Source organism: Nilaparvata lugens, chromosome 10 (genome assembly GCF_014356525.2).
Source record: "Nilaparvata lugens isolate BPH chromosome 10, ASM1435652v1, whole genome shotgun sequence".
Taxonomy (NCBI): domain Eukaryota; kingdom Metazoa; phylum Arthropoda; class Insecta; order Hemiptera; family Delphacidae; genus Nilaparvata; species Nilaparvata lugens.
In genome coordinates this window covers 16796948-16820859 of record NC_052513.1, presented here as the reverse complement: position 1 = coordinate 16820859, position 23912 = coordinate 16796948, and the positions used below count along the sequence as shown (strand labels likewise).

The 23912-nt window shown below is 33.0% G+C and overlaps 2 protein-coding genes across 8 annotated transcripts in view; one reads left to right on the top strand and one right to left on the bottom strand.

Annotated features, from left to right (window-relative positions):
- Positions 1-23912, bottom strand: part of LOC111052736 (paxillin) — a 111967-nt gene that overhangs the window by 7005 nt on the left and 81050 nt on the right. For 6 of the 7 annotated variants that reach the window (XM_039436465.1, XM_039436464.1, XM_039436466.1 and 3 more), the window contains 3 exons: positions 22003-22236; positions 20459-20689; positions 61-181 (listed from right to left, as the gene is read on the bottom strand). In XM_039436465.1, the coding sequence (XP_039292399.1) occupies positions 61-181; positions 20459-20689; positions 22003-22236 (586 nt within the window). Of the gene's footprint in view, positions 1-60; positions 182-16872; positions 17043-20458; positions 20690-22002; positions 22237-23912 lie in introns of those variants that run through there. The other variant, XM_039436467.1, reaches the window with a different exon arrangement.
- The window catches only part of LOC120353296, a 73262-nt gene that overhangs the window by 43989 nt on the left and 5361 nt on the right, over positions 1-23912 (top strand). The gene's annotated exons all lie outside the window — the stretch shown is intronic.

The following is a 23912-nucleotide window of genomic DNA, read 5'->3' as shown; positions in this document are numbered from 1 at the left end:
ATCTTGAGATTGAATGAATTTCAAATTATATCAAAATGAATTTAAAAATAATCTACTAACCTGTAATAGGTTTATGGCATCCAGCACACAGCGAACCCCTCTTGGCATGATAGTGTGTCTCACAGTAGGGCAGACCTTCGTGATCAAAAAACGAGCCACCCTGGAAAGGTTGTCGGCAATCCTATAACAAATATATTCAAAATTAATAAATAATCTATAATATAATACAGGAAAGAATCGGCTTCATCATTCATTTTCTAGCAGTTTGAACACGGTGTAAGTTCTTAAGGTGCGTACAGATATACGCGCCGCGAACATGAGCAATTCACTTTTAATCAGCTGTTTCTCGTTTCTATAATTGGAAACGTTTTTCCTTGACGAAATGAAACATCACTAAATAATTCAAAATAGCTGAAACTTTACACTATTTTCTCTTTATTTTATGTTGTGGTTAATTTTCTAGTTTTTCGAAATTTAATTGAACCGTGGACTACGACTATGCCCCTTTACGGAAAGCCAATTTTCTGACTCCAGCTGTTTAAAGTCTAGAACTTACCTAAATCCCGAGCTCGGAAACCAGATCTAAAGGTGCGTACAGATATACGCGCCGCGAACATGAGCAATTCACTTTTAATCAGCTGATCATATCTGTATTTTTACAGAAACGGTAAGATACAGATATAAAAAGCTTGGCATCAGCTGATTAAAAGTGAATTGCTCATGTTCGCGGCGCGTATATCTGTACGCACCTTTACAGTATTGGAACAGCTGGTGTTTTGAACTAATAATGTTGCACAAAGATAGTAAATGAAACATCGGTTTAATTTATCCATTGGCTGTTCCGATTTGGTTTGAACTTACACTGTTGCAAACGACCCCAAACATATAAAGCTGCGTTTACACCAAAGTTATTAACAGAATGTTTATTTTTCCGTTCTTATAGATTCTATTAGATTGATATGCTGCACTGCACATCATGTGTATGATAAGTTATGTCCGATTTAATAGAATCTATAAGGACGGGAAAATAAACATTTTGTTAATAACTTTGGTGTGAACGCAGCTTTATGATGATTTTATCAAACATTTTGGAATTTGAATAAATGACTAGATTTTGGAATCATGAAGTGTAATCAAGCTCTTTCACAACTGTATAAAAGATGGGAAATGAATGACAGATGTAAGGTATGATTATACTGGGTAGTAATAGAAGTTCTAGATATAGATTAAACTAAATTAAAAATAAATCAAGCAGTGGAAAATACTAGTATAAGCTTCAACCATCTACATGCGGATGCAATTTTCTAAGAAGAAGAAGAAGAAGAAGAAGAAGAAGAAGAAGAAGAAGAAGAAGAAGAAGAAGAAGAAGAAGAAGAAGAAGAAACCCACAGCAGGAATTAACATTGAAACCGGAAGAAGGGCAGACACTAGACAGTAGACAGTGATCTGTTGTATGTCACAACACTTTCATTAAAAAGAGCGCTTGAAGATAATGAAAATACAACCTGAACATCTTTATTATAGCTGCCTCAATGGAGGACAAAAATAGTCATATAGTGAGGTCCACGTTATAATGGCACTATTTGATTAACATTGGTGGTGTTGCTATCCTTGTCTATCATTCGACAAAGCAGATAGGCCTATCCTTTTCCAGCTCCGGAACGTTACCAGACCGTATTTCAACATTTTTTTTTTCAATATTTTATCTCAATTGAGAAAATTTTATTATTGGAAAATATTTTTTCTCGACAATTTAAAATACGATTGATTATTTTAAACAAAAATGAACAGTTAATATTACATTAAGGTGCGTACAGACTTTCGCTCTGCTCCGCAACCGAACGTCACTCCAGCAGAGCGATTGATGATCGACCGGGGAGCAACAGTGGTTCGACCGGGGAACGCGAGAAGATCTAACATCTTCCGTAACGTTCATGATGGGTGCGTGGGCGGAGCGACTGTAGTTCGATGGAGGAACGAAGGCGGTACGAGGACGGTACGAGGGAGGAGCGTGCTCGGTGCTGGTTGGAAGCACGAATATGTGTACGCAGCTTTAGATATACCGGTATTAGCTATCCTCTTCTATAGAATAGAATAGAATATCTTTATTAGCCTCAATAGAACATCACAATTTGCCAATAGGCCATAAAGAAGGCAGTGACAATGCAGAGAATGACTAAAACTGTTCTCCTATATTTTTCCACTGTCAGACCTCACTATAGTAAACGAGTAACTTAATCATATCGTCAAAAATCAAAGCGGAAAATTATTGTATGTGGTACATTACTTTAGAATAAGGGGACTGTCAAGCATTATGTTTTCACTTATGTAATTTCTATAACTTTAGTGAAGTCTACGTTAAAATGGCATTGGAGAAAGATAGGAGAAAAACGTTGCCGATCCTCTGTCCTTCTAAAGACGGTAGCTGATACAGGTTTATTGATGTAATATGAATTGCTCATGTTCGCGGCGCGTATATCTGTACGCACCTTTACAGTATTGGAACAGCTGGTGTTTGAACTAATAATGTTGCACAAAGATAGTAAATGAAACATCGGTTTAATTTATCCATTGGCTGTTCCGATTTGGTTTGAACTTACACTGTTGCAAACGACCCCAAACATATAAAGCTGCGTTTACACCAAAGTTATTAACAGAATGTTTATTTTTCCGTTCTTATAGATTCTATTAGATTGATATGCTGCACTGCACATCATGTGTATGATAAGTTATGTCCGATTTAATAGAATCTATAAGGACGGGAAAATAAACATTTTGTTAATAACTTTGGTGTGAACGCAGCTTTATGATGATTTTATCAAACATTTTGGAATTTGAATAAATGACTAGATTTTGGAATCATGAAGTGTAATCAAGCTCTTTCACAACTGTATAAAAGATGGAAATGAATGACAGATGTAAGGTATGATTATACTGGGTAGTAATAGAAGTTCTAGATATAGATTAAACTAAATTAAAAATAAATCAAGCAGTGGAAAATACTAGTATAAGCTTCAACCATCTACATGCGGATGCAATTTTCTAAGAAGAAGAAGAAGAAGAAGAAGAAGAAGAAGAAGAAGAAGAAGAAGAAGAAGAAGAAGAGAAGAAGAAGAAGAAGAAGAAACCCACAGCAGGAATTAACATTGAAACCGGAAGAAGGGCAGACACTAGACAGTAGACAGTGATCTGTTGTATGTCACAACACTTTCATTAAAAAGAGCGCTTGAAGATAATGAAAATACAACCTGAACATCTTTATTATAGCTGCCTCAATGGAGGACAAAAATAGTCATATAGTGAGGTCCACGTTATAATGGCACTATTTGATTAACATGGTGGTGTTGCTATCCTTGTCTATCATTCGACAAAGCAGATAGGCCTATCCTTTTCCAGCTCCGGAACGTTACCAGACCGTATTTCAACATTTTTTTTTTCAATATTTTATCTCAATTGAGAAAATTTTATTATTGGAAAATATTTTTTCTTGACGAATAAAATACGATTGATTATTTTAAACAAAAATGAACAGTTAATATTACATTAAGGTGCGTACAGACTTTCGCTCTGCTCCGCAACCGAACGTCACTCCAGCAGAGCGATTGATGATCGACCGGGGAGCAACAGTGGTTCGACCGGGGAACGCGAGAAGATCTAACATCTTCCGTAACGTTCATGATGGGTGCGTGGGCGGAGCGACTGTAGTTCGATGGAGGAACGAAGGCGGTACGAGGACGGTACGAGGGAGGAGCGTGCTCGGTGCTGGTTGGAAGCACGAATATGTGTACGCAGCTTTAGATATACCGGTATTAGCTATCCTCTTCTATAGAATATCTTTATTAGCCTCAATAGAACATCACAATTTGCCAATAGGCCATAAAGAAGGCAGTGACAATGCAGAGAATGACTAAAACTGTTCTCCTATATTTTTTCCACTGTCAGACCTCACTATAGTAAACGAGTAACTTAATCATATCGTCAAAAATCAAAGCGGAAAATTATTGTATGTGGTACATTACTTTAGAATAAGGGGACTGTCAAGCATTATGTTTTTCACTTATGTAATTTCTATAACTTTAGTGAAGTCTACGTTAAAATGGCATTGGAGAAAGATAGGAGAAAAACGTTGCCGATCCTCTGTCCTTCTAAAGACGGTAGCTGATACAGGTTTATTGATGTAATATCAATTGTTCATTCTCGTTTAAAATAATCAATTACATTTTATTGAGCAAGAAATGATATTTTTCATCTATTTCATAATGAATTTCAGTAATAAAGCTGAAATATTTTGTTGATTAATTATTAATTCTACATTTTTGAAAGACAATCTGGCAACAGAGCAAAGCGAGAAAGAGATAGCGTCATCCGTTTTGTTGAATGATAGACAAGGATAGCAAAACTATTGCTAATCAAACACTGTCATTATAACGTGGACCTCACCTCACTATACCAACCATTTGCTGATAAGGATGTTGGTGGATAAACGAAGCTGAATTATTCTAATAAGATAATATTATCTAAATGAACTTGAAGATAGAATAAAGTAAAATGATTAAACAATTACTGAATTTGAAATTTTGCTGGACCTTACAATAGGCTACCACCAATCTACCAATACGGAATTTGATTCAAAGTGAAGCAATATAACCTACCTTTTAGACATTGGCTTACTTCTATCAAAATTCGGAGAGGGAGCAGTTTTGGGCTAGGCCTGTTGATACTTTTCTAATCATGTATTCAATGTGTGTATTTGTTGAATTTAAATAAATAAATACTATAATACAATACATAAATATAAAGAAAATAATTGAAAATCTCAGTACCCTTTTTTAAAATATTTTATCACGACATGTTTCGGTCAATTATGCCATTTCAAGTGATATGAATTAAATAAATAAATACTAATGGAATACTCTTATTTTGATCATATGTTAGTGTATTCATATGTTTTTATGAACTAGGACTGTAAATTTTGGGTTTAAATTCGCATGATTCTATCAAAAATGGGGTTATTGGTGTCTAATTGGATCAAGTTTATTATTTTATCTCTGTTTATTTTGCTGCTTTATAAATATGAAATCTTCTTTGACATTCAGTTTTTGACTTTTATTACCATAATTAAGTATTTTCATATTGGAATTTATATCTGTAAAATTATGGCCTGAATCTATCAAGTGTTCAGCAAATGCCGACTTTTGTGTATAATTTTTAGATTTTAGTGCTTGGATATGTTCTCGAAACCTGATATGGAAATTTCTACCGTTTGCCCGATATAGAATTGTCGCAATCACTACATCTAAGTTCATAGATACCAGATTTTTAAACTTATCTTGCTGTACATTTAAATTTGATTTCTTTTTTATCAGTTCGAATGCATTATTTGTTGTCCTATAACCTAGAATGAATTTATTTTTTGTAAAGTTTTTCTTATAGCTTTATTAAATTTTGTGTTATATGGAACACAAATATATTCTTATTTCCTACACTTCCTTGATTATTTTGAGTTCTATTCTGTATTAATTTTCCTTTTTGTTTGTGAATCATTCTATCAATAGTTTTGGTATTATATCCATTTGTTATTGCCATATATTTTATTATTTTCTTCTCTTTTCTATAATTATATTTTGACATGGGAATATTATTAGCCTATATATCATTGCATTGAAAGTTGAAATTTTTTGTTGCCAAGGATGATTTGAATCTCTAGGAATATACAATCTGTATGTGTGGGTTTTCTATAAATGCTAAAATCATGTTGTTATCTTTCATACTAATCGTTAAATCAGAAAATTTATTCATGTTCTTGAGCTTCCATCGTAAATTTTATAGAAGGTGATATTGATTAAAATAATTCAAAATCTTCATGTGTTTTATCTTCATTATTATACAGACATTATATCATCAACATATCTGTGCCAATAAATAATATTGTTCTTTAGAGGATTATTATCATTTATTATTTTAGATTTTCTAAAGTTCATATATATGTTAGACAAATAACCTGATAAAGGAGATCCCATCGCCAAACCTTCCTTTGTTTGTAATTTTTCTCATTGAATTTGAAATAATTTTGATCTACACATACTGTTGTCAATGCTATTAGATCTTCTATTTCATCATTATTTATTTATTATCTATCAAATTTTGTTTCAGAATACTAATTGTTTCATTTGTTGGAATACTAGTGTACATGTTGGTTACATCAAATGCTAGGAAAATAGCATCATTTGGAATTTTTATATCTTTAATTTTTTGAACTAACTGATATGTGTTTTTATACTATGGTTTTCTGTCATTATTGTCTTTTGAGGAAGAATTTTATTCAAATATTTGCAAACTTTATATGCAGGAGCATTACGGTAATTTACTACTGGCCTTATTGGTATTCCAACCTTATGTACTTTTGGTTGGCCTCTAAACATTGGAGATAAAGGATTTATCATTTTCATTTGAATTGTTCTGCTCTGGAGATTGATTTACATTTAGATATGATATTATTTATATTTTTTTATATATTTTTTTTTTTTTTTTTTTGTACAATACATAAATTATCGAATACACCTTACAACTATAAGGCCAAAGAAAAAGAGTAGAAGAGTACCGTAAATTACTTTTTCCTCCACCTACTATCAAAAGTCTCATTTTACACCCTGGAATCGAATACTAAAGTACTACTTTTCCTCCCATGGGACTAAAAATAATTCCCAGCGGGAAAAGTGATCACTTTTACTCCCAAGGGAGTAAAAAATAAACCCATAAGATTAACATGGGAAGAAGTCCGACAACGCCGCGATTGAAGAATGATATTGCCCATAACAATGAATAATAATTAGCGCGTTGTGCTTCGTTGCACCTCTGCTCACTATAGCAGCCCAGTCACTGTTACCATATTGTCTCGCATATCGTCTGAAGATGTAGTAAAATTATTCATTGTTATAGGTATTGTACACAGAAAAACATTTGATGCATTTCAGGCAATTTTACCCATAATTACCCACTTTTCATATTCAATGGTAACTGTAGGAAAAACTTAATGTGAAATACGTGCGCAAAGTTCCTCTGCTGCACTCAAGAAACCATTCCGCCCTCGCCTACGGCTCGGGCGTAAACGTTTCTTTCGGTGCAGCAAACTGTCACTTTGCGCACTAGTTGCACAAATAACTATTATGGATGTTTTATATCTCAAGCATAATGTAACTCTTATCAACTATCAACTATCCTGAGTCAGTTTATCAAACGTATAAATATATCAGAGAACTAATCCCAGATTTGATATCTATTCACTTGATCTTGTACGGTAATAAGTAATTCACGAATAATAGTAATTCTACCTATAGTAAGGTCCACGTTATAATGACAGTGTTTTATCAACTTTGGTTTTGCTATCCTTGTCTATCATTCGACAAAGCCGGTGATACTATCCTTTTCTAGGTCCTTAACGATGACAATTATGTTTTTGACAGTGTAGAAATATAATCAGCATCGCTATTCTTCCATCTTTATCCACTGCCATTATAAGGTGGACCACACTATCGTCTTCCATTTAATCTTATTCTTCTATTTCACTACTTCTACTATAGTGAGGTCCACGTTATAATGACAGTGGATTGAGATAGAAGAATGGCGATGCCGATTCTCTGCATTAATTAATTATATTTCTACACTGTCAAAAACATAATTGGCATCGTTGTGGACCTAGAAAAGGATAGTACCCCCGGCTTTGTCGAATGATAGACAAGGATAGCAGAGCCAAAGTTGATCAAATACTGTCATTATAACGTGGACCTTACTATAGTTTAGGTAAGTTCCACCATTCACTGAACTTTTCAAACAATATGGCATGATTTAGCAAGTTATTCTCTACTGTTAATAAGCTTACTTTGTAATCATTCCACTAATATACTGTCTTTATATTCAGTAACGTAGTTAGATTATTGATAGCTTATTAAGCTTGAATCATATTATATTAAGCGAGCGATTTCTGTATTTTTATATCTGGTTATTTATATTTATTTATATCTGGATATTTATGTTCAACGGATCTCGAAAACGTCTCTAACGATTTTCACGAAATTTGGAACATAGTAGGTTTATGATACGAAAATTCGATTGCACTAGGTCCCTTCCTTGGGAAAACTCGCTGAACGACATTAAAAGGATAATTCCTTGGCTGAAACAGCTGTGGATAGTAAAAAAGTGAGTGAGTGAGTATGTGAAAAATCAAAATATCGCATCCCCGAAATTCATAAGATGACGTATAGCCAGCTGTGAAATATAAACACGATCATTTTAGAGAATTGTGTTCTGTTTATCAATAAATAAAAATAACGAGCGAATCTCGGTGCCCCGATATTAGATAATATGAATAATGCAAGCTTCAACTAACTATAGCTCGGAAACCGGCGCTTAGATTGTAGTAGACACTTGCACTGGCTATGAATAAAACCAGATGTATTGATCACTTGTGGTGTTTAATATTTGATAAATTTCGCAAAAATGAGCACAGAAATTCAAAAACTATTCAAACAAATCAAAGAGTTCAACTTCACTCCCCATTAATAAATTTAGCAAGTTATGTTAGAAATATGTCTCAGGAGCAAAAGTAACTTATTGGAATAATTTGGAGATAAAATTGTTAGGTATTTGAATATTATTCCCTGAAAATCAAGTGCCCATTATTGATTAATTCAACTAAAATGAACTCTCTCCCCATAAATTAAAGTTCTTTTGAATTAATAAAACAAAATAAAGGGTGCTATAAGATTTATTTTGTTTTATTAATTTAAAAGCAGCCAATGTCAATAAGTGTTTTTTTTTTTGAGTAATTTATATAAAAAACTTATTTCATGGCAATATTTTTGTTATATTTTCACCTATTATAATAATAGGCCTATATACTTGTTTGAGCCCTTATAATTCAAATTCATTTTATTTCCTGAAAGTACATATTACAATAAAATATTCCCTGAAAATTACTCCCTCTAATATGGAACAAGTGCGTGTTTAGAGGAGAATTAGGTCAAATCAAGCTAAATTTGCAATTTCAATTGAGTGGATAGGTCATTCATGATCTGATTTTACATAGGGATAAATCTGTTTCAAATACTGTATCAATATACTGGTACTGTAGTTACTATAGTGAGGTCCACGTTATAATGGCAGTGGAGAAAGATAGAAGAACAACGTTGCCGATCCTCTGTCTTGTCAATGCATTCTATAGACGGTAGCTGATACAGGTTTATTCATGTAATATCAACTGTTCATTCTCGTTTAAAATAATAAATTATATTTTATTAAGCAAGAAATTATATTTTTCAATAATTTTTAAGTGCTGTAAGTCTAGAACTTACCTAAATCCCGAGCTCGGAAACCGGCCCTAGATATCAAATCTAGTAGAAATAGTAAATAGTTCAAGCTATTAAAAAACGTTGTTTCATTTAACCATTGGATCCTCTATCATTTTTAAGTATCCATTATCCCATGAAAAGCCTATCCTTATCTCCACCAATTATTGTTAAATAACCATTATACCAGAAATTGCTTATGCTTACCACCATTAATTGGTTAATAACCATTATACCATAAATGTCTATTCTTACCACCACCATTGTCAAGAAGTATCCATTATCCCATTGCCATTATTCCATAAGAAAGTTTATGACAAATAAAGCGTATTTATTTATTTATTCCATAAGAAAATAACCGCCACCATTGTAATGACTATATCATTACCATGATTTCAAGTATCATTCAATTCTATCCTCAACCACAGTCCATCTATAGTGAGGTCCACGTTATAATGACAGTGAAGAAAGATAACAGAACAACGTTGCCGATCCTCTGTCTTGTCAATGCCTTCTATAGACGGTAGCTGATACAGGTTTATTGATGTAATTATTAACTGTGCGTTCTCGTTTAAAATAATCAACTATATTTTATTAAACAAGAAAATTGTATTTTTCAAGTATTTCATAATGCATTTTCATAATTAAGATTAGATATTTTGTTAATTAATTGTTAATTCTACATTGTTGAAAGACGATCTTGCAACAGAGCAAAGCGAGAAAGAGATAGCGCTATCAGTTTTGTTGAATGATAGACAAGGATAGCAACACCATTGCTAATCAAACACTGCCATTATAACGTGGACCACCTTATAGTACTGTATCCAATAATAGGAAAAAATATATGGAAACGAATAAAACACTTATGTTGGCAAGCGGATTGAGCATTTCAATAGAACCACAAATAAACATGCAGTTTCATGCTTTGAACTGTGGTTGATTAGAGTCTTGAATAGCCTAGATTTTATCAATTCCTGAATATCAACTAAATAATATTTGTGTAGAATATGAGAGTAAATTATCATTAAAAATTGAAAGGAAGGCGAAGGACCGACTGAACTTAGTAAACCGTAGTGTTTTGTACTTGTACATTTAAATATCTAACAAATGAATATTTTTTATAAATTTTTAAAATAGTGCAATCATATGCATTTTAATCCGCACATTGTCATAAATGACTTATTATCTGTAGATTCCTATACCTTAATTCCTATAGATTCTAGAAGGCTTTTTGATAGGAATGAATCTCTAGTCTGTGAAAACCTTGTTGATCTATAGTCTGATCCAACCCATTAATACAAGGTACTTGATTCAATGTTAGTTGGATTCAACAAGTAGCCCTATCTAAGTTGTTAATTAACTTATTCAAGGCCTCCAGTGTGTGTTTTAATTCTAGAATTTTTCTTTTATTTGTGATTAATTCATTTATTGACTGTATTGATTATGTTGATTCTAATATGTATATTGACAAAGCAGAAATTCTCTACATACTGTAAAATGTGATGTAAAGAATGTAATTGCTAATAAAGAATTTGAATTTGAACCTTAGTTTGCAGCGTTGCTCTTATGGAGTACAGTGCTGCCAGATTTCACAGAGTTCTTTGAGTCTGTGAGCTGATTGTGTGAGAGATAGAGCATGAGCTTTTTTGATAGAACCATCACAAACCCGGCAACAGTGTGCCTCTGCTGCTATATTGAAATAACATTGACCATAAAGCCCCGTGCTGCAAACTAAGGCTAGGCACACAGCAGTTAGTCAAGAAAAGACAAGACACGTTTAGTCACAATTCTTCACATAGTTGCTTATGAAGACATGTCTAATCGCAATGACTAATCGGTGTGTGTTGCTTCATACGCAACTATGTGAAGTATTGTGACTAATCGTGACTAGTCTTGTCTTGACTAACTGGTGTGTGCCTAGCCTTAGTCATTGCAATTAGACATGTCTTCATAAGCAACTATGTGAAGTATTGTGACTAATCGTGACTAGTCTTGTCTTGACTAACTGGTGGGTGCCCACCCTAAGGTTTGCGTCGACTATAGATTGTATTGAAATATATCTAATTAGAACCTCATATTCTGACTCCTGTAGATTCTTATATTTAAAAAGGGATAAATCTAGATTCTATCAAAATATATTTAAGAAGAACGATAGGTTATAAAGAACAACTCTTTATTAATAAACTAGCTACTAGTCTGTAATCTAATATTAGAAGCTCATACCGTATATTGATTATTGTAGATTCCTACATTTTGAAAAGGATGAATCTAGATTCTATTGAAATATATTCAAAAACGGTATGTTATAAAGAACAACTCACTATCAATAGACTAGCGACTAGTCTGAAATGCCAGATAAGAACTGAAGATTCATATTTTAGCTTCACTTTATAGTTTATAACCTTATAAATTATATCAATGTTTCCAATTCATCCAATCCTGACAATTTAAAGTGGATCTCATAACGAATTTTAATAAATCTTTGAAAATGTGACACACAGTACATAACCTAGATTTGAAATGTTGTATAAATTGAAGTGAGAACAGTTTTGGGCACAAGCCTGTTGGGCAATTTCAAAAGTTATAATTATTATACAATCTGAGATGAATAAATAAATATCGAAATGAATCAAAATGAATCTATTACTATCGGAATATAAGTAGATCTCTATCAAATTTAAGATTCTCTAATAGGAATAAATGTAAATATTAAATATATGAATAATAACTTTGTTTTTTGGTCCTGAAAAATTATTTCTTTAATGTGTGAATATTTCCTATCTTAGTGATAGTAATGTGAAATATTTCTTCCAAGTTTGGTTTTGAAGCATCTACATTTCAAAATCTACTTTGTAAAAATAATTAAGGACTAAAAATTTTTGTGAAGTGAACAACTACAAGACTTAACCTATTTCGGACTATCTGTAACCTTATCTAAATTTGGGAGAGGAATAGCACAAGGTTACCTTATTTTTTTCTCTCCCTATCATTTTGATGATGTACTTATTGTATCAATCAATAAAGATTTTCAATGTTACTCAATAGCAATAGCAAAATAGCAAATCTATACTTTCATCTAATCTGGTATTGGCAATCCAATAAAAGAAACTATTGAACTAAAACCAAATCTACAAGTTGAAATAAGATTGAAGATTCTTTATTATCCAGAAAGATTATCAAATCCAAAGCAGCCTCGCTTGTAAAAGTGCATTAAGAACTTGGCAGACGCATTTCTCTTCATTAAAAACAGAATCTTTGAATCAAGACAGGTGGAATAATTTGTTCAATTTATTGGAGTTTGAGCCAAATGTGTTCCAGAAATATTGAGATAAAATCAATTACATTACAACACATCTTCATTGAACTCTCAAGTGCTGCATCAAGCCTCTTACTCAATATAAACAAGAACATATTATTACATCAGCACTATACGTCTGACCGTCATGTAATAGACAATCTAATTGCAGGAGCCATAAACTCAAACCGTTATTGTGGTTCACAAGAGTGTAAATTTCGATAGTAAACGTCAATTTAATATTGTAGAAATCATAAATCTAAAACGCTTACATCAGCATTCAGAGTTTGACCGTCACGTAATAGACAATCTAATTGCAGGAGTCATAAACTCAAACCGTTATTGTGGTTCACAAGAGTGTTAATTTCGATAGTAAACGTCAATTAAATTGTAGAAATCATAAATCTGAAACGTATTTGCAGTAACTAGAGTCATGAGTGTAGATTTCAATGGCAAAGTCATAGAATAATAATGTTATGACTAATCTTTTGAATGAACGTTCTGAACTATTTCTGAATGGAATAAGAGATTATTTTAAAGCTCAAGTAACTTTTATGTAGCAGATGTAAAGGGAGTTTGAATATGATGGTGGTCTAGCACATAAACTTTCATGGGAAATAAAATTCGTTCCAGTTTTGAAAATAACTATGAGGCCTTAAGGTCAAGTTTAAGCTGCTCATAATCTATTTATAACGATTTATTTTTGAGAGTACTGTAAAAATAAGTAAATCAGGTTGGGTAGTAGAGAGCAAAATAAGTTGAACGTAGAAGTTGTCTTGTCTTGAAATCAATTCTGATTAAAATTATAAAGTTCTACGACAGTAAAGCTGCGTTTACACCAAAGTTGTTAACAAAATGTTAATAACTTAATCCTTATAGATTCTATTAGATTGAACATATCTTATCATACACATGATGAACATATGTGTTTGTCAAGTTCCGTTCAATCTAATAGAATCTATAAGGATTAAGTTATTAGCATTTTGTTAATAGCTTTGGTGTAAACCCAGCTTAAGTATATTGACCTGCTAGGATTTGCTTTGATTTTGACCTCACTAAGTTTTGCTATGGAATACCGGTATATTTTCAAAGATGATAACACTGCAAATGTCAAATTAAGAATTCTAAGAGTCATTTTTGAGGTTCTTGACTAATTCTGGAAACAAAACAGGTATCGTAAGTGTACTTGGGGTTTCATATTTTCATTTATACCTTTCCAAAATCTGTTTTTAACTATTGATTGTTTTGTTTGACCCCCATATTGTATTATCATATTTGACGATATTCAACTATATGGTTCACTGTATTGTGTTGAATGAATAAATATATTTTTTTATTATTTGGCAAAGGAATATTAGACCAATATTTGAAATATGATTATTTGTTGAAGAAATGTTATTTGAAATAAGATGGATCATGATTATGTATTGTAGAAAACTATACGATACCAACTGAATTATCTGACTTTAAAATTTTATAATCAATTATTCTTCAACCGATTTCGTTTAAAATTATCATGCTAATTTAAACTCATGTCAATCTCATATTCTATTTATACCTCATTTTTATTCTAATATCTCCTCTAATGATAAATATTCCAAAGCTTCTTCAAATAAATTGCTTTCAAAGCCTTTTTTCCAATATTGATACTGTACCTTCCTTTAGGTTACCGTTGAGTTATGAAATCCGTTTATCTATTAATTTGTATTTATTTTATTGAGTGCTTGTGTTCAAATGTCATATCCAACTTTTCACTACTTCAATTTAGTTACCTAATAGAGGTGGTTGGTCCTAGTTTTCTATTAGTGTCAGTTATCTATTTTGTCATCAAGTTTTTAAATGAACCTATGTACCTTGTACCTATGCCAGCGCACAAACCTAGGTTTTGCTGGCTTTGTCAGATAGAAAACAAGTTATTTTTAATTCAAGAGTTTATGTTATTGGAATCTTATTATTTATTTATACATTGATAGATACAATATAATTCTCAACTATGAATGATTGGGAAAGGAACAACAGGCTTGAAGCCCAAAACTCTTCCTTTCCCAAATTTAGATAGAAATTGTCCAAAAATAGGTTATGTTTACACTTTACGATTTTTGTCCAATTTTGAGTACAAAATATTTATAATTATGTATTTCTTGCTTGTCTATTTTTTATGATACATAGTCTACATTGTATTGTTTTCAATTTGACAAAATAAAATTTGATTTGATAAATCATACTTTTATTAATGCTGTTATTAATAGTTTATATCCTTTATTTTTTACACCCTTCCTTTCTTGGTTTGAAAAATAGTAGGCTATTCTTCACAGTCATGGATTCAAGTCTAAATACTGTTAGAATTAATAAAATTTTAATTTTATTATTATTATTATTATTATTATTATTATTATTATTATTATTATTTATTAGATAGAGCGAACAATACAATAGTCGGAAAAGAAAAAACAGGCTATTGCCCAAAACTTCTTCAATTTTCTGATTTTGTCACAAATCGTCCAAATATTATTATTTTTATATATGATGCAATATTATAAGATGAAAATATTATAGCTTCTAACAGTATTTAGACTTGAATACATTACTGTGGCCCCAAAATCTTTATTGAATAGTCTTTCTCACGTTCCTATATTCAGTTATTTATTGTTAGTCCAGTCAAGGAATGGTTATAGTATGAAACGTTTGGAAGACAATTTTTGAGCCCGTAATTCTGTTTAAGGTAGTGAGGAGGTAAACATATCAAAAGTCCTCACTCCTACTCCTTGTGCTAAGGGGTTTGGGGTGGTTCAAAGGTACCATTTATTGGTTTCTCGCATATAACAGGAAAACTATGTATCTTATGGACATAACTGTAATATACAAAATTGAAGCTTACATAATTTCCTACAATATTCATCACAAAAGTTTCTCTATATCCTCTCTAGTTTTCGAGATATCCGCTCTAAAAGGTGTGACATTTTTGAAAAAACACGTTTGCCTCCATTTTTTTTCTTTTTTTGCTCTTATAACTTTTTAAAAATAGATGGGAATCAGTTGAGCTTATAGAGCATTAAATTCTCTTCAATTTGATATATAATTTCACACTTTCACGCATTTTCCTACAACTGTTGCAGCAGCTTTAGTGTTGAGTGTGAAAACTCCAGTCTTGCAACAACAACAGATCAATTGGCAAAGAAATTTGGAGGGAATGTTTTGAACACAATTTTTGACTCCGTAGCTTTATTGAGACTAGTTGGGAGGAGAACATATCAAAAGTCCCCATTCTCAACTCATGTGCTAAGTAGATGAGGGTGGTTTAAAAGTTGCATTTCTCAGTTTTTTGCTTCCACGCTGATATCTTGAGAACAATGCATTCAAACGACATAACTAACTATTCAAAAATGAAGCTTGATAAATTCTCTACACTTTTTGTCCAGTGAAATTTTATGATATTCCCAACAGTTACCGAGATATTCGCTGTTCAACGTGATTGTTAAAATAACAGGGTTTTATCCAATTTTTGGCTCTTTCAGAGCTTATAATTCTCCAACAATACATCTTATAAATTGATGCTTATCGTAGGTTGGTAGAGCATTAAATTCTCTTTGGAATGATGTATTATTTTACTATTCCATGTTTTCGTTTCATTGTTATAGCACCTTTGTATGTACCTACCGTATCTATTTATTTAAGAACATCTATCATTGTGCAGATTAGTTATATTATAGTTTTTTCACCGTAAAATGTTTTAGTCTCAAAAGTAATTCAAGTTTAAAAGAGTATAATCCATGTTTTATAACTCTTGTAAAGTATTATAGTATTTTTAGTTTGATAGTACTAGTTCAAGTAATATATAGTAATAAATTTTATACTTGACAAATCTTATAAATGTTTGACACATTTTACAACCATGCAAAATTATATTCATGATAAAATTACAACCTAACCTAACCAATATCCCACCAACATGCTACAACAAATTTAACCAATTTTCCAACAATTTTCCCCAGATTCTGTAATACATAAAACTACAGGCAAACCAAACACCAGCATGCAAACAACCACTACCCAGGTAATAACATGGTGCATAAAAATATAAACATTTATTCTCTATACAAATACAACAAAATTAAGTGACAACTCAACAATGTGAATACGAAACAATAAGAAATGCATGATATACAATAAATAAATAGTTTACAACAAATAATTAAGTAGGCCAAAAAAGCGAAATAAGGGGAAAGATGGTGGATATATTGACTAGCATAGATTTGTGAAAGAGCTTGATTGAATAATAAATAATGTTGATAGAATCAATATTGAATGGTTCAGTCATCTTCCTCGACTCCAACGCACTTTGGACAGACGGGTTTCCCCTCCATGGCGTAAAATGACTTGCCTGACACCGGTTTACGGCAATCCTGTGTCAGCAAAACAAAATACATCAATAACAAAATCCAATATCATGTTTTAAACTAAAAAAAAACAACAAATAATCAGAAATATTTTCTTGTTTAATCTGAGTATACAAGAAAATAGTGATGGGAAAACTGTTATATTTGAATTTTTGTTGTCAAGTTTATAGTTGAATTCAGATAGAAATGGCAACTGAAAAAATGAATTCTACACAAAGAATAGAAAATAAAATTGCACTAGAAGGGATTAGTGTTGTTTCAAGTTTTTGTATCGCTAGTTGGAACAATTTGAATAAATTTGGTTGAAGTTTAAACACGATGCAACAACATTGATCTGTACAACATGACATTACTTAGAATATTACACCATTTAGATCACAATATATATGATGCATGAAGATCATATACAAGATTGTACTAATCATTTGTATAAATCGTATTAAAACCTTAGAAAACAAATAAGCCAGCTCTACTGGAGGAAGATCAACTTTCAATTGACAGCATTCGTTTTATCATCTAACTATCGAACAATATCTAATCAATGCTTATACCATTCAGCTAGTGCAACAAGTTTGAAGTTAATAAATATTTCAGATTAGAATAGAATGATTTTATTCGACATCAGATACAATATAGTACATTAGATTCGTCATTGACATGAAACAATTATTTTTGGAAGTTATTAGGCAGTGGAAAGGCAGAGAATTGGCAACGCTTTTCTCCTATCTTTCGCCACTGCCATTAGAATGTGAACCTCACTATAGAGCTGGCTGTGATTTCATTCTACTTTTCAAAATTTTATGTAATTGAGGGTTTTCGATCAGTTCATATCCTCCTCATACCCATAAACCTCTATACCCATTCACCCATAAACCCATCATAATATTCACCAACGACACAATCCTCATCAACAACGTCCACAAGAACATACAACATCCGAACAATAAGCCATATACAAATACTCCAGTTAACATTCCATAGAAACAAAAATCTGGTGTGGCGCACTCACACAACTTTCCTTGCCGTTATGAAAATTGATCAACTGACGATAGTGTTCCCGCGCATCTCAGGTCTACTTTTCTAAGATCTGAGCCAGCTGGTGACAGGACAATAGCGCTGCAGACACACGAAGTCTGCTATCTCTTCATAGTGAATGATTTAATAGAATCAACAGTTGCCAACAGTTTGCAATTGAATAATCTTATTTTCTCGAATTTCGAGCTTATTTTCAATTTTAGATGAAAATGTTACTGAACATTAATTGTAGAGATTTTTAAGCTCAATCTTTTCCACTTGAATTTTTTTGTTTAATTTGTATCTGAAGTCTGATAATTGGGAATCTAAAATCAAACTTTGCATGGAGCTCCTGAAATATTTACAGATATGGGACTTGTGGCAGTTGATAAAGCCACAATGACTTTTCTAGGTAAGAATTTGATCAAAATCGTTGAAGCCGTTTTCGAGAAAATCGCGAAAAACCCTGTTTTTGACAACATTTTCGCCATTTTAGCTATCATCTTAAATTGTATTTGATCGAGAATGTTCGTGTCGGATCCTTATAGTGTAAGGACCTTAAGTTCCAAATTTCAAGTCATTCCGTTAATTGGGAGAAGAGATATCGTGTACACAGACACACATACACTCATACACACACACATACAGACCAATACCCAAAAACAACTTTTTTGGACTCAGGGGACCTTGAAACGTATAGAAATTTAGAAATTGGGGTACCTTAATTTTTTCGGAAAGCAATACTTTCCTTACCTATGGTAATAGGGCAAGGAAAGTAAAAATCACCATACCACCAATATACCATCACCAAATACTCCAGCTATTATCAACAATCTACAAATATTTCATCTACTATACTATACACCACTTACATTCATACAGGCCTGGTGAAAGTTACAGGAACAGCTTAATATTCATTCTAAATTCATTCAGAGTTGATGTAAATTATAGAAACAGCTTTCTATTATTTCTTTCACAAGGATAATTTGACAGTAGGCTCTATTGGGGATCCTATTTGAATTAAAATAATAATAATATCTAGTGACCTGGGTGGCTCAGGTGTGGTGTCAGAGTTTTCAGGTCGCACTGATCAATTTCAGGACCTCTGACATGACCTTACGACTGTTATCAGGCAGCTGGAACCGACGGTTTGACGAAATAATAATTACTCTGTTGCTTAAAAATTTTGGTCTGCCCTCTTGGTCCTGCTATTTTGAATCCGAATTAATTTTTTAAATGGGAAGGTAAGGTTATATGATACATGATTTCAATACAGAAATTCAAAAGAGAATGAATGATGAAGACACCACATTGATATCTGAAACCGTTTCAAAGATCACATTTAAAGATCCTGTGATTTAGTAAATCATACAAAAATAAATTGAATGACTACATTAATAAAATCTTAGAGATCAAATTTTCCTGTTTCATGTATTAGATATGTGTGTAGATGTTAATATGAGTGTTTCCTAACACTTGAAAAAGTAAAAAAATGAAGTTTAGATCATCAATATACCAATTTATTTAATTTTTGTATTAGTAACTTGAGATGTGATTAACTTTAAAACGGTTTGAGGCATCGATGTTCGGTTTCCGCCATTCATTTCCCTTGAATTATGCATTTAAGATCGAGTATCATAATGACCACCTTCCCATTTTAAAATGAATGGATTAAAAATGGCGGATCTATGAAGGCTGAACAAAATTTTGAAATTTTAAAGCGACATAAAATAGTTTTTTTTTAATTCGAATAGGATCCCCCATTTTTAAATGTCCCTTCTAATAGTATCTAACATCACAAAGATGGGAAGGGGTCTTTTGCAGGCGAGAATGATGTTTCTAGGCGTTAGCCGAGTCTAGAATTTCATTCGATCTCTACTAAAAACATTCACGTCCAAGTAACGTACACTATTTTTTGTCATAATAATCTACAGAAGAATAATTGAGACATGGAAAAAATTAGGTACCTGCTTGTGCTGAAGTTACTACATGCATTCTATAAACATAACCTAGTTTACAAATTCCGAATCAGGAATTTTGTGGAAGTTGACAAAACTTTCACCTAGAGCGCTGAAGGTGGTTTTTTGTAGCAGTTTTGCTATTCCTATTTCGGAACTAGGGAACATACTCGACTGTAAAGAAAACATATGGTTTCATTACAGTGGAGTATGCGGTAATGAGAGTCATGTGTTTATTTATTCTGCAAACAGCTGTTTATTGGCTTGATTTCATGCATGGAAAACAGCTGAGATTGAATGACTATGACAAAAAAGAAATATTAGGCAGTTTCCATAATTTTCACCAGCCCTGAAAACACTTTAACACGACCAACAGATTCAAAGATTGATTTCGCTAAACATATACCATATGCACCATTCATTTCGGTATTTATTAATTAATCTACTAACCCGACAAACAAAACAGTCAGCATGCCATTGTGAGCTGAGTGCCGACACATAGTTCTCGGTGATTGGTCGCGAACATCCGCCGCATTTCGGCGCGAACATGTCGAAGTAGTCGTCGCGACAGAACGGCTTGCCGTCCTTCTCGTGAAAGCCCTCCTCACCAAACTGTTTGCCACACTGTGCGCAGAAAAAGTGTTCCGTGTGCCAGGTCTTCTCCAGGGCGGTCACACATTTCTAACAATCAGACAAAACGAGCCAATTACAAACAGAAAACGACTGAATAGAAATTGGAAATCGGATTATAAAACACAGAACATTTTTTTTTGCGAATTTCATGTAGAACCAATAGTCATCGACTGTTAAACCTTTCCTTGCACAACCTTTATAGTTTTCTAGTTATTGACGTTTTAAATGACGGTAAGTAGGCCTACTAAAAAAAAGATAAATCTCGAAAACTACGGTCGATATAAGAACATTTTACAAGAACTATTTATACAATACAAAAATTTATAGCCAAATACAAGAAATATTTTTACGAAAATAAACAATCATTAAAATACAATAGTTTTTGGCGTGACTGGAAAAAGAAGCCTTTCATTTTGTAATTTTGTTTCAAAGTCCTTGTAGAATTTATTGTCTTCGACTTTAACACCTTTTGTTTGAGACAACCTGTATAGTTTTCAAGTTATTGACTTGACGGAATGTAGGCATATTTAAAAAAAAAATATCGATAAATCTCGAAAATTGAGGTCGATATACAAATATTTTACTGAACAATTTGTTGCAAATTTCATGTAGAATCTATGGTTTATTGGTTTAATATTATTAGCGTATGGCTTGGATTGTAGGGAGACGCCTGTTAATTTCCCAGGGAGGAGACTCATGCCAGTTAATAGAGCTGATAAATAACTACACAGGGTATGAATTTGAAAAAAAATCGGTCAAGTCATTTTTGAGAAAATCGTGATAGAAATTTAACAAAATTCATTTTTCTCAGGAATATTACGGAGCTCCTGCAATTTTCCCAGAAATAAGACTCATGTCAGTTGATAGGGCTTATAAATAGCTATCTAGGGTATAAATTTGAAGAAAATAGTTAGAGCCGTTTTCGAGAAAACCGTGAAAAACATGGTTTTTTTAGCCATTATCAGCCATTTTGAATTGAATTTTATTGAATTTCTTATTGTCGGATCCTCATGATATAAGGTCCTTAAGTTTAAAATTTCAAGTCAATCGGTTAATATTAGGAATGGAGTTATGGTGTTCACAGACACACACACACAGACCAACACCCAAAAATCATGTTTTTGGACTCAGGGGACCTTGAAACGTATAGAAAACATGAAATTAGGGTACCTTAAATTTTTTTGGAAAGCAATACTTTCCTTACCTATGGTAATAGGGCAAGGAAAGTAACGAAACGTATAGAAAACATGAAATTAGGGTACCCTAAATTTTTTTGGAAAGCAATACTTTCTTTGCCTATGGTAATAGGGCAAAGAAAGTAATAACACAAACTATTCTACACCGAATGTGACGTCACTTACATCGAGAATGGGTCCATTACAGTAAGCACATCGGGGCGAGAAGAGATTGTGATAGTCGGGCTCGCAGTAGGGGTTGCCGTCTCGCTCGAAGAAATTGCGAGTGCCCAACTCCTGGGCACAGTGGGTGCACGTGAAGTGCTCTGGATGCCACGTTTTGCCCAGCGCCGTGATCACCTGACCCACTATGGGCTTGTCACAAGCGCTGCAGCATCCCTTCTGTGTTGTGTTTACTCCCTGGGACAAACAAAAAAGAACATGAGAACGTCAGAAAATTTATAAAAATGATTCAATAAACACTAGCCAGTTACAATGAGCCCGTTCTGGGAACATGGAATTTAGTAAATTGTCCCATAAAGTCAGAAAATTGATAAAAATAGTTCAATAAACACTAGCCAGTTACAATGAGCCCGTTCTGGGAACATGGAATTTAGTAAATTGTCCCATTCACAATTTACCAGGTAAAAAGTTCCGCGTCCCATGGGAGGAATTTTGACAGATTCTGTACCAGAAACCAGTTCCAGTTCCAAGTTCCTGCCCCACAGTCGAAGCCTGGTAAATTGTGACAGTTCAAACTTTCAGAGCTCTCATTGGTCGATTGAATTGTAGTCAGCTTGCTTCTCTGCGCATGCGCTGATAGCTTTTTTGTTTACCATAGCATAGCCATAGAATACATAACTAACTAAATGATGTTTGATAACTATTCGTTAAATGAATTTTTCTCTATAGAAAATTTGAGAGTAATGGAATGAAAGAAATGCTCACTTTTCTAGACGGTAAGTTTGTAAAACAGTTTTTCTACATTCACGCAGCTAGTAAACGACACAATGTTGGTGTAAATCAACTTCATAAGTGCGCGCCAAAAGCTTGAACCAATGATTTTGAAAGAGCATGGGAAGATTTTGCACTAGTCACGTGATTGAACAATTTAGCACTGGAATTAGAACAATTTACCACTTTTTCGTGTTCCCAGATCGTACACAGTGTTAGAATAATTTGATTGTATGGTACAGTAGGCGTCCCGTAGCTTTGCCACGGTGACTTTGAAACAGCATATAAGCAAAGTGAGGTTTGCGGGGTAATATTCACGACTTTGCAAAAACATCAGGCTTCACAGACCCTAGATCCCTAGATGGAGGAAGCTCCCTACACACAGAGATTCTTCATGAATGAGCGAGTTGCAACGTATCACCAACAATGGAAAGATCATCTTGAACGAATGTCAGCTGATAGGCTGTGTTGTGCTAAAAGAACGCAACTCCAAAAAGCACCTTGTGTATCTTTTCGTATGTAACACGTTGCTTTTGATAAGATACAAAAGAGCATCTGTTGCTTATGAATAGATAAATTTCCAAAAAGCTCCTTGTGTATCTTTTCGGATGCAACACGTTGCTTTTGAGAAGTTACAAAAGAGCATCTGTTTCCTATGGAAAGACAAATTTTGTGTATCTTTCCGGATGCAACACGTTGCTTTTGAGAAGATACAAAAGAGCATCTGTTGCTTATGGAAAGATAAATTTCCAAAAAGCTCCTTGTGTATCTTTTCGGGCGCAACACATTGCTTTTGAGAAGATACATAAGAGCATCTGTTGCTTATGAAAAGATAAATTTCCAAAAAGCTCATTGTGTATCTTTTCGGATGCAACACGTTGCTTTTGAGAAGATACAAAAGAGCATCTGTTGCTTATGGAGAGATACATTTTCAAAGATGTTCAATGTTTTTGAACGGGTAGTATGATAGTCTAGATGTTTAGTGGCCCACCGCCGATAGGCAAAGCTACAGAACTGGGACTGTAAAGTTGGGTTTACACCGGAGTTAATAACAAAAGTTTTCAACATTTTTGTTATTAACTGATAAATAATAATAATAAAAGTTTATTTATTAACTGATGTTAATAACAGAAGTCATCAAC